The sequence below is a fragment of the Vespa mandarinia genome, chromosome 2, assembly GCF_050613455.1.
Source record: "Vespa mandarinia isolate Hongniang chromosome 2, ASM5061345v1, whole genome shotgun sequence".
NCBI lineage: Eukaryota > Metazoa > Arthropoda > Insecta > Hymenoptera > Vespidae > Vespa > Vespa mandarinia.
In genome coordinates, this window is record NC_140811.1 from 11,648,951 (window position 1) to 11,660,000 (window position 11,050).

General features: G+C 34.1%; 2 protein-coding genes across 4 annotated transcripts in view; one reads left to right on the forward strand and one right to left on the reverse strand.

Moving 5' to 3' along the window:
- Nucleotides 1–411: 411 nt before the first annotated feature.
- On the forward strand, nt 412–5,319 carry LOC118439734 (DDB1- and CUL4-associated factor 10 homolog). Of its 2 annotated transcripts, XM_035861754.2 has the most exons (7): nt 412–1,249; nt 1,323–1,436; nt 1,515–1,712; nt 1,784–1,955; nt 2,030–2,245; nt 2,334–3,056; nt 4,454–5,319. In XM_035861754.2, the coding sequence occupies exons 1-7, from the start codon at nt 1,029–1,031 to the stop codon at nt 4,547–4,549; spliced, it is 1,740 nt and encodes a 579-aa protein (XP_035717647.2). In that variant the 5' UTR covers nt 412–1,028; the 3' UTR covers nt 4,550–5,319. The 2 variants fall into 2 exon arrangements, with proteins under 2 accessions (XP_035717647.2, XP_035717636.2); XM_035861743.2 differs by lacking the exon at nt 4,454–5,319 and having other exon boundaries at nt 414–1,249; nt 2,334–3,992.
- A 1,457-nt stretch (nt 5,320–6,776) lies between these two features.
- Nucleotides 6,777–11,050, reverse strand: part of Skeletor (DM13 and DOMON_DOH domain-containing protein skeletor) — a 23,444-nt gene continuing 19,170 nt past the window's right edge. The window contains exons 8-14 of one of the 2 annotated variants that reach the window (XM_085664822.1): nt 10,632–10,816; nt 10,237–10,542; nt 9,995–10,166; nt 9,725–9,918; nt 9,413–9,637; nt 9,087–9,342; nt 6,777–8,678 (exon numbers count right to left, since the gene is read on the reverse strand). In XM_085664822.1, coding sequence (XP_085520948.1) covers nt 7,402–8,678; nt 9,087–9,342; nt 9,413–9,637; nt 9,725–9,918; nt 9,995–10,166; nt 10,237–10,542; nt 10,632–10,816 — 2,615 coding nt within the window. In that variant the 3' untranslated portion in view covers nt 6,777–7,401. Of the gene's footprint in view, nt 9,343–9,412; nt 9,638–9,724; nt 9,919–9,994; nt 10,167–10,236; nt 10,543–10,631; nt 10,817–11,050 lie in introns of both variants that reach the window. The other variant, XM_035865776.2, reaches the window with a different exon arrangement.

Consider the following 11,050-nt stretch of genomic DNA (forward strand, 5'->3'; position numbering starts at 1 on the left):
TCAAATGAAACAAATTTGACTTATTTATCAAGCTTTCGAAATCAAATAAAAGATTATATTGCAAGATAATAATGACGTAAACATATAATTTCGTAGAAGTGTATCATAGAAAAAGTATCTTTGTATTCATAGAAATTACACGTTCGTTACATCTCTTTATCTCTATCTTCTTTTTCTTTTATTTATCTATATTCTTTATATAATTTAAGGTGAAAGTAATAGCAAAAGAATGTATTACAAGGAATAAAATGACGAATACAATTAAAATTAGTATTTTTTCGAACACCTGTTGATCATTACTCACGCTTTAATTTCAATACTTTTCGATGCTTGCTTCACAAGAGATGTATACACAAAAGATAGATATATATATATTTCTTTTTAAAAGAGGAGTTCATGATTTTTTCTATAGAGGGCACTAAAAGAAAAAAGTCAGCGTAGAGGGTTGCATGGTCATCATAACCTTATACATTCGCGTATTCAGGTGAAGTTCGTAGCTGATTCATACTGATTTCTAATGTACAATCGCTAGTCGACAGCTACTGCGAGATATCGATGTTAAACGTCAAAGTAAAGATGGCGTGGATTTGTATTGTGTCTGGTTTTTAAACTTTATTTGAATCTTATCGAAACGTGACAGGAAAAGAGAATATAGTCATTTGATATATTGTTCATAAAATTCAAGATCGCACCAAGGATCTTTAACGAGAAAAAACGTAAAAACATTTTTTGATAGGTCACGTGCAACTTTGTCCACAAGTGGCATTTTATACTTAACCTAATCTCGCGTGAACCTTGAACCATCGTGTTTAAATTGATCCTATGTATAGGATCTCGATTAGTCTTAAAGATTCAACGAATTTTTAATTTAAAACCGTTTTTATTACTGAAATAGCAAAGACTGGTTTTTTAGGCAAAAGGAAGAGCCAGAAATTTTCTTTGAAGTTATAATTAAGTTCACAATTTATCAAACATATTTTGACTTGTTTTTGTATCAATAGACAGCTTCGTTTGAATGTAGAAAATATATGTATTCGGGTGAAATGCCTAAAATAAAAACCAAGCAAACGTCAAACAATTTATGGATAAGACAACGCGAACTAGGCATAAGATTTCCTCTGGGTCATAGTGATCGTTTTCACAAAACTCTTTACTCTTCCATTTTTCCCATAACATCTTGGGATCATGGAGACAATTTGGCTGTTGCCAGACATGGTGGTGTTTTTAATTTGGAGTATTCGCCAGATGGGTAAAAATGTTGCTTTTAAAAATATCTAAGTAAATATTAAATAAAACATTTAATTGCACATTGCTTTTTACAGATCACTTTTACTGGCAGCATGTGAAAAGAAAAGTATTCTAATGTTCGATCCATTATGTAGGAAATTAGTACGAGCTATAGATAATGCTCATAATGATTGTGTGAATTGCGTAAGGTTGGTATTGCTTGTTCTAATTATATTACAAATTTTCTGAATCAGATAAATATGCCATCAATCTTATACTGATGATAGATTCCTGGATCAACGGATGTTTGCTACCTGTTCTGATGATAGTACTGTTGCTCTCTGGGATGCTAGAAACTTGAAGCAGAGAATAAGAACTTTGCAAGGACATTCTAATTGGGTTAAGAATATAGAATATAGTCCAAAGGATGGTTTATTATTAACTAGTGGATTTGACGGTAGCATATATACTTGGGATATTAATAGGTAGCTATTATTAATTTAGTGAATAAGATATATTATTCTGATAAAATTATCTCATAATTTGTGTGCTGCAGTTTTACTGAAAATAGTTTTCTTTATACTCGTGTCTTTCATACAAATGGATTGATGCGAACGAGACTTAGCCCTGATGCCAGTAAAATGTTAATATGTACTACATCTGGATATCTTATTATTATACACAATCTCAAATTAAGTACCCTTGCACAAGACTTGGCTGGATTCAAGGTATTAATCATATCAAATAGTGGACATATCATAAGTATTACACAATAGTAATATATCTTTTTTTTTTGATATAGCCTAACATGTATCGACTGATGCAATTATCTCAAACCACTATACCGGTTGCTGCCACTTATACACATTTGTTTTCTCATTCTCGTACACATAACAGAGTAGAATTCTTAACGGATTTTCCTGTTGGAGATGATGCTGAAGTAATTTCTAGTCTTCAAGTACATCCGCAAGGATGGTGTGCCTTGTCCCGAAATATCAGTAATGGAGAAAAGTCAGAGGTTCAATATCACGTTGTATAAAATAGTATCTAATTAATTCAATGAATTTATATATTCTTAGTTTTCATGTATAATCATTTATTTTTAGTGGACTTGTATTCATGATATTCAAGAAAGAGATATGTCCGAGTGTATCGATCAAGTGAAAGAAGCTGAAGAAACGTCTCAATTCAACGAATCGACGATCGAAGAATTTGAAGAGTCGCAACAGCCGCAGTCTTCACGTTCAGGAATAACGTCGTCCTTCGTGATTGAGAGCGCAAATCGTGCGAGAGTCGTTCACACTGTATCTGATGTAAGGCCAAACTCATTCGCTTCTACAGAAAATTCTCAACCGATAACACCATCAAGAGCAATGAGTTGGCGGGAAAGTTCGCGTCGTAACGTACGTTCGCAATCGAGAAGTCCAAGACCGGAAAGGAACTTCGTTAGGACGAATTTTGGTTTAGTTGAAGTAAGCTCGAACGATTCTCGAACGAACGCGAATCAAGAGGAGGATAGACAAGATGGTAGATATATTGTTGCTGCGGAGGATAATAGCGAAGCTGCGAACGATGAGTCGGCAGATGATCGAAATAGAGAAAGAGAACAAGAATATAGATCTCAGAGATCGAATTCGCAATTGAACGATTTAAGAAGACGCAATGTAATTGATAACTTTTCTACTGCTAATGTAGAATTGTACGTTAATAACAGTGACGTTTGGGAAGCTCTCGTAGCAATTAGAGAAGCGAGACTTCGGAGGGATCGCGAGAGAGAATTTTATCCGGCCACTGAAAGAAGAGATTGGTTATCTAGATCGAGCAATGGCGTAAGTGTTAATATCCCTCGTTCATCCCATACCGTCGTTATAATCGGTGATAGAACTAGGGCGCAAAATCAGAATAGACAGGGCCAACAAACGATGTACGCGATACCAAGAAATCATAAAATATATCAAAATACACCGAGATTAACTCATTACATAGAGGAACCAAACGTTGGTTCTGGTTATATCAAGGAATTGTGTTTCTCTGCAGATGGTAGATTAATATGTTCGCCCTTTGGTTATGGCGTACGGTTCTTAGCATTCTCCAGCGATTGCGCCGAATTATCCAACTGCGTTCCCCCGGCTAACGAGCCTATGCAACTTTGCGAAATAGCGACTAGCCTGAGTCACGGTGACATTGTAGTTAGCACGAAATTTTCACCAAAGCATTGCTTGGTCGTTTCGGGTTGTCTCAGTGGAAAAATAGTTTGGCATCAGCCTGTACTTTAGTTGAATCTATTTTTCGACGAAATTAATACCTTTTTACAATATTAAAGGAATTGCGCTTCTTTTTCGTAGATCCATTTTGTCGTTTGCTTTATACCGAGCAACGTTTTCTTCACCGAGTTTATTTTATTTTTCTTTCGTTTTTTTTTCCTTTTTTTTTTTTTTTTTTTTTTAACAATCCAACTTTTTGACTTTACTATTTTTTCTTTCGTATAAGTCTTATCGAAATCATGATCCCATGGAAGGAGAGTCTTCTTTGATAACTCGTTCGATTACATAAACGATCGTTTTTGATTTCAATTTCTAAAAAAGATTTATGGCAACGACAAGTGAATCAAAATGTAGCATATTTTTTGTAGAGAATTATTTTTGAGAAAGCGTTTTTTCAATCAATCGAATTCTGGCGTTTTGATCTATGAATCGCGGCGGTTTGATGCAAGAGACACCATATAGTTCTTTCATATGATAAAAAAAAATAATGCGATATGAACATAAACCTATATATATATATATATACATGTATATATATACATATATATATATATATTTATATTTATATTATATATTATATATATGTATATATATGTATATATATAATTATATATATAATATATATAGTATAATATATATATAATATAATATATATAATAATATATATATAATATAATATATATAATAATATATATATAATATAATATATATAATAATATATATTATTAAATAATATTATATGTTTATATAATACTATTTATTTAATATGTATATTATATTATATATATTATATATATAATATATATAATATATATATTATATATATATATAATATATATAATATATATTATATATTATATATATATATATATATATATATATATATATATATATATATATAATAAAAAATAACTATAAACAAAAAAGGTATAAGAGATAGTAATAGCAACGATATTTTCTAGCGAACAGCGTTTCGAGAATCGTATCACGGCGAAAGACATACGTGCCATGCATACAAAGAACATAAAGACAAATGTTTATCTTTAATCGTATCCTAGAGATATTTCGCTTATGAAAATGTGTATGTATGTTCTCACAGAGTGATAACGATAATGTTATTAACTCGCGTTAATAACGACAACAACTTAAATACCTATAAAGTCTATTTTAGCGTGTAATTTACACGTGAAAGAGATATGGTGAGTTCAACGATAATTGGCAATATGGTGTGATATAATTATCAATAAACATCAGCATCGGCAAATATTGTTTGAGTTTTAATATACAACAATAATAATGTATTCAAAATATACGTTGGAATATATGAAAAAGAAGAAACAGAATATTTTATCGAACAGTCGAATCAGACGTTGCAGCAGCGATATAAATACTTTTTCGATGTTAACATTAGCCGATCATTTACATGAGAAATAAAAAGTTTCTCGATAACCAATGAAAACGACGTAGAGGTCGTAGCCAATAATATCTTTGATCGATCGAACGCATTTGTTTTTATTTTTATTTTTTTTTTTTGCCTGATCGTTAGTATCGTATCTATAAGTCTATTAAAACCATTAGAAAATAAGCGCACTATGTGTCATTATAATATATTTACGCCGTAAAACGATTCAATGTATCGCCAACGTGATTTCGATTTATCATCTTTACCAAAAAAATCTCATTTAACTTACCGAAGACTATATTGCAACTGCAAGCATCGATCCGTGCATGGAAACGAATCACTTCGTGTTCGGAATTCTTTGATCGTCGAAAATTAAATGCAGATTATTATTATTATTATTATTGTTATTATTATTATTATTACTATTAGTATTAGTATTATTATTATTATTATTATTATTATTATTATTATTATTATTATTATTATTATTACTATTACTACTACTATTATTATTATTATTATTATTATTATTATTATTATTATTATTATTATTATTATTATTATTATTATTATTACTATTACTACTATTATTATTATTATTATTATCATCATTATTATTATCATCATTATTATTATTATTATTATTATTATTATTATTATTATTATTATTATTATTATTATTATTATTATTATTATTATTATTATTATTATTATTATTATTATTATTATTATTATTGTTGTTGTTGTTATTGTGTGTATGTTGCATCGCTATTTAACAAAAGAAAAAATAGAGGGAGTAGTAGAGGAAAGGAAACAAAAAGAAGAAAAAGGTGAAAGGCAACACGTGTAAAATATGTAAATAAGTTTTCGATTAGATTATAGTGAAGGATATATAATATTGTCCCGATACACGTTCAAAGTGCGTTCAAAGGCTGGAGCGGCGCGTTTTATTTGAATGGTTTTTTGGAACTGTATTTTATCTACGTAGAAATTTTTTCATAAGCGTTCTTCATGGGAACTCTCGCTTCAATGTAAAAAGAGAGAGCTTCCCTGACAGGTACTTAAGATGCTCGGTCTTGGAGTTTGTAAACGTAATGTACAGACGTTTCATCGTGATATATCATCCACGTGCAGGTTCACGAGTGTTCGCTTCGAGAAAATGCGCAAAGAACAAGAGTTATATATCATAAGCTTCCTGCTGAATTTTAACAATATTCTTTTTTCTTATTACTATTATTATTATTATTATTATTATTATTATTTTTATTATTATTATTATTATTATTATTATTATTATTATTATTATTATTATTATTATTATTATTATTATTATTATTATATATATATATATATTTTTGTCTATTTTTCTTTTTCTTCTTACGTTGGAACTTGCACGAGTACGTCATCTCCCATACAAGAACTTAAGACGTGTGAATGCGTGTATATAATACATATATATATATATATACATATATATATATATATATATACATATATATATATATATATATATATATATATATATATATATATATATATATATGTATTATACAAAAATATATAAATTCGTCAAAAGCTCGAACATGGGGTCACATTAACGTTCTTACATTAGAGATACGTGTATTTGAGATTCCTTTGAAGAATAATCGATAACGAGATAATACACACACTCTCGTTATCAACACGTAACCTTATGTCAAAACATCTAGATTCTGTACAGTAGATAGTATACTGATTGTTTTATTTCTTTTTTTTCTTTTTTTTTTTTTTTTTTGTAAAATTTGTTTGTTTTCTATACCAATAAAATATTGCTTAACTTCCAATAATAGAAATTCATTCCCTGTCATAAGTTAAAAAGGTCAATTATTCGGCGATAATATATCAACTTTTTAAGATTACCTTTATTTAACAAAATCAACTTATTTACAAAAGCTGCTATCTCGATAATTAACAGACTCTCTATCATCGCCCGGTACTCTCGAACGACAGCATTGGTCGGTCGGTTACACGGAAACAAAAACGTTCTGGAAAAAAATGTGCTTGTGACAAATTGAAAAAACAATAGGGATGTTTCGTACTACAATAGATAAAAGAGAGTGAAAGTGAGTGAGTGAATGAGTGTGTGAGTGAGAGAATGAGTGAGAGAGAGAGAGAGAGAGAGAGAGATCACATTGGCAGAAAGAGGAGCGAAGAGAATGACGAAGGGCAATCACGAACCGACTGGAGGTCGAGAGTGACAGGCGAATTGTACTAGATATAAAAAAGAAAAAAAGAAAATATGTGTGTGAGAGAGAGAGAGAGAGAGAAAACCAGTATACGGTTAGTCGTATTCCTCTTCCCGTGTTATCGTCGCGTCGATTACTTTGTGCACCGTTCGACCCCTTTCGCAGGGCACGAGACCAGCAAAGATCGACCAGCACCATCATCGTTCGGTAAACCAATCAGCATCAGTTTACTTGCAACGCAAATTTTTTTGCGTTTCTCCCCTCTTTTTTCATCATTTTCTCTTCAAATAACGTAATAAAGTATTATGGTCAGAACAACGTATTTAATATTAGCTAAAATCGTTTGCCCGGTGCTACCAAGCGTCGTCATATCGTCGATGTCCTCCTCGTTCGACGTATTTTTTGTGATGTTACTCCTTCGAAATTCCATACTTGACATTGTACGAGTTTCTTCTGGCGATCTCTTTGATCTTTCCACCAACGTGAGTCTTGTATTTTTTCGAGATTTCAACAGGGGTAGATCTAGCGAGGCTGATTGTTCGTTTCTTTCGAGTCTTGTCGTTTTATCGGACGAACGTATTTCGGCAGGAATCAGTGGTGGAAGTTCTCCTTTGAATCTTCCAAATTGTGGTGTCCTGCTCAACACGTCCGAAGTCAGTCGAGTCTTAGAACGATCTTCGATCTCCGAAATGGATCTGGCTAATGAGGAATCCTTTACCTTTTTACCATCGTAAGTTATTAAAACTCCAGGAGTCGCTGATTCAACCTCTGATCTGGCTGGAGGTAAGTAATAGGACTGAAGGCCATCGGCAGCCATTTGCATATCGTCTAATTCGTCTAAAGCTGGTTTCGAAGAATGATTTACGTTCGTTGGATTAGGTTTCTTCTTTTGTTTTTTTGATTTATCGGATGCTGGGTTCATGCTTGGTGAAGGTAAAAATACTGGTTCGAAATTATCGCTTGATAATTGATCGGAAAATGTTGATTCTTTTATCGTTTCTTCGTATTCCTGATCGCTATCTGATATTCGTTTTTCAAGCAAGTCTCGGGATGGATCAATTATAGGTTTGAAGCCACCCTCGATGACAATGGAGTCTGGATTGAATCCAGTGTTACGAGCTGGTTTCAGAGATGTCATTAGATTCCCTGAAATATCCATGACAGCTGCTTCGGATACTTTAGCTTCTAATTTGGTACGTTGTTTTGGGTCGAGTTTCATCAGCTTGACGATATTTCCGTATGAGACTTTTTCTGAGGTTGGTACCTTATAAACAGCTTTTTTACGTTCCATGAATATCGATCTTGAAGGTGGTAAGGCGAACGTGGGCGAGTTAATTGTATGAGAACTCTGTAAAATGGGTCGACGCATCAAAACAGGTCTTCGTACGATCATCACTTGGGCTCTTTGTTGCTCCGGTTGATGCTGATGGTAATGAAGTAGATGATGGAGATGATGGTGATCAGGCGCGTAATGATGCGACGTTGGTCTGGAATATACGATCTGCGTGGTGGGTAGAGTGTAAGCGAATTTCATCCCGTGGCTCAGTGGTCTTGAATTATCTGCAACGAGGTTAGACAATTGATGGTTAGAGGACTGTCGGATTTCTTGATCGATCTCCGTGAACTGAGGTCTGCTGGGATACGAGGATAGTGCCGTGGACGTGATCGTGGCCGAGGTCGAGGAAATTGAGGTTGGCCTGTTAATGGTGCCAATTCCTCCTAACTCGCTATAAATTGAGCTAGCTGTTTGTTGTTGCTTCTGCTGTTGTTGTTGACGTTGCAGAGCTTCCTCGTCGAGGTGCGCGTGACGATAGTTCTCCTTCACGCGTACCTCGTAACGATGAGGAATGATCCCATGATTGGACCTCGGCCCGTAGGCATCCTCATGTATGGCTGATGTTCGAAAGCGTTCGTAATTGTTATGATTAGCGTTCGTTAGTAGTTGCGCGTAGGACGTGCTTAGCTTGCCAGAGTTAGTCGCCGTATGATGGGGGTAACGAAGACCATGTTCCCGATGATGAGGATGATGAAGATGCTGCTGAAGGAACTCGGCCGTTGGCGTTACCTTGCTCGAGACTCGAATGCTCGGACTGACATCTAAATCCTCGATGAGCTCAGGATGACCATTCTGTTCCACATAAACCTCATGGTTCTCGCTGGCTGAACCCTCATCGCAGCTGTCGTGGACGTTAATCTTCCAGCCCAGATAGCGATGAGTGAAACACTAAAATTACGTCACATGATCGGATCAGAACTGTTCAAGTTATGTTACCGATATACATATAGTTTCCTACTTGATAATAGACCGTATCTGGTGTATTCTCATCGGGAGTCCATTCAACAATTCCTGGTTCACCATGATCACATTCCAGAGTCAACGTTCGTTGATAAGCACCGAAAGATGTGAATTCATCGGCCGGAGGTTGTTTCTGATCGGGTACCCAATAACAAAATCGTCCAACTCCGGTAGGTCGAATTGATCCCCGTTGTCTACGTACTCCAGCGAATATTTTAATTTTCTGAAATAAGTATTTATCTTATTAATTATCATTATCTTATTAATTAATGTAGATAATAGTCGTTGTATATTGAACACATCTACTTACTGCTTTTTCTTCTGGAGTTTTATGTTGATAACCACCGACTGGATCATCCGTGATATAAAATGGATGATAACGTGCAGGTGTATCGGCATTCTGTCCACCTTCAACGACAAAGGTATACTTCTTTCCACGGACTACGTTTATCTCCGGAATTAAAAGACCATTTATATACCAAGAAATTCCCCAGCCAACATGACCTATAAAGGAAAAATGAGTATCATCGTTTCGGAACATCAATGATCAAGATACATTTCTGAAGGATAAATTGCTAACCTGTAATAGCAGGATATCCATGTTTTCCACCGGTTGGTCCCATTTGAGCATAAAAGACACCATCTTCTGGTTCATAACATTGTATCGGAGGAATCTCCCAAGCATCATTTGTAGGTGCTGGTGCTGGAGTAGCAGGAACACGTTGAGGTCTTCTTGTAGTTACCGCGAGTTGCTGTTAAAATGATACTGTTATCAAGAAAAAATCATAATATCATAATAAAAAACAAAATAATCAAACTTACCTGATTACTATTTGCGTTATTATCGTTGTCAATATAAGTATCTGGTTGTTCCTGATCAGGAATGGGACAATTCCAAGCAGGCGGTCTACCGAATTCGATGAAACGATCAGTCTTCAAGTAGTCGCTATGGAAACTAACCTCCTGCCTCTCGTTCAATGGACCAACTGCCCAGATGATGGCCTGTGATCTGTTCGTGAGAACCTGACGATCTAGCTCATCACTGGCTTTCAATGGTCTCTGATAGGTCACAATGCTGTACCCATTGACTAAAGCTGCATTCAACAATCGAACCGAGTTGGTGTCCTCCTAGAAATGTCAAAATCGAGTAGATCAATTCAATTGTTCGATAAACATCAGACGCTTGCTTCTCATATGTATTTTGCTTTATATTTTACTTGTATTTTTGTGTCAGGACAACTTCCTCGTCCACCTGAACATTGTGATTTCGCATCTAGGAAGTAATCGATAGCATATCCTTGAAGAGTTTGTTTGTCTACCCAGGCCACCACGACGTCTCCACCGATCATAACGCTTCTCTCCGGATTTGCCGATAAGCCGAAGGCCATGTATTGTCCAGCATCTATTGACGTTAAAGAGAAACGATCAATACAATAATGCAGTGTATTTAAGAGTATTGTATGAATAATGAAAATAAATACGTTCGTCTATTTTCATCCTTATAGAAACCGATTTCTGATTTTATTGCGACGAATGCATTTGAAATTATTCCAACTTTTGTTTTACTGTGTGTGTGTGTGTGTGCCTCTTTTAAGTCAATGTAAAAAATATGTTGGTAAAAAATATGTATATAAAT

Excerpts from the sequence above, each read along its gene's own strand:
- LOC118439734 (XM_035861743.2), top strand. The coding sequence starts at position 1,029 with ATGTATTCGGGTGAAATGCCTAAAATAAAAACCAAGCAAACGTCAAAC. Across the intron at positions 1,437-1,514 it reads GATTGTGTGAATTGCGTAAG|ATTCCTGGATCAACGGATGT; the intron begins GTTGGTATTGCT and ends TACTGATGATAG. Across the intron at positions 1,713-1,783 it reads TATACTTGGGATATTAATAG|TTTTACTGAAAATAGTTTTC; the intron begins GTAGCTATTATT and ends TGTGTGCTGCAG.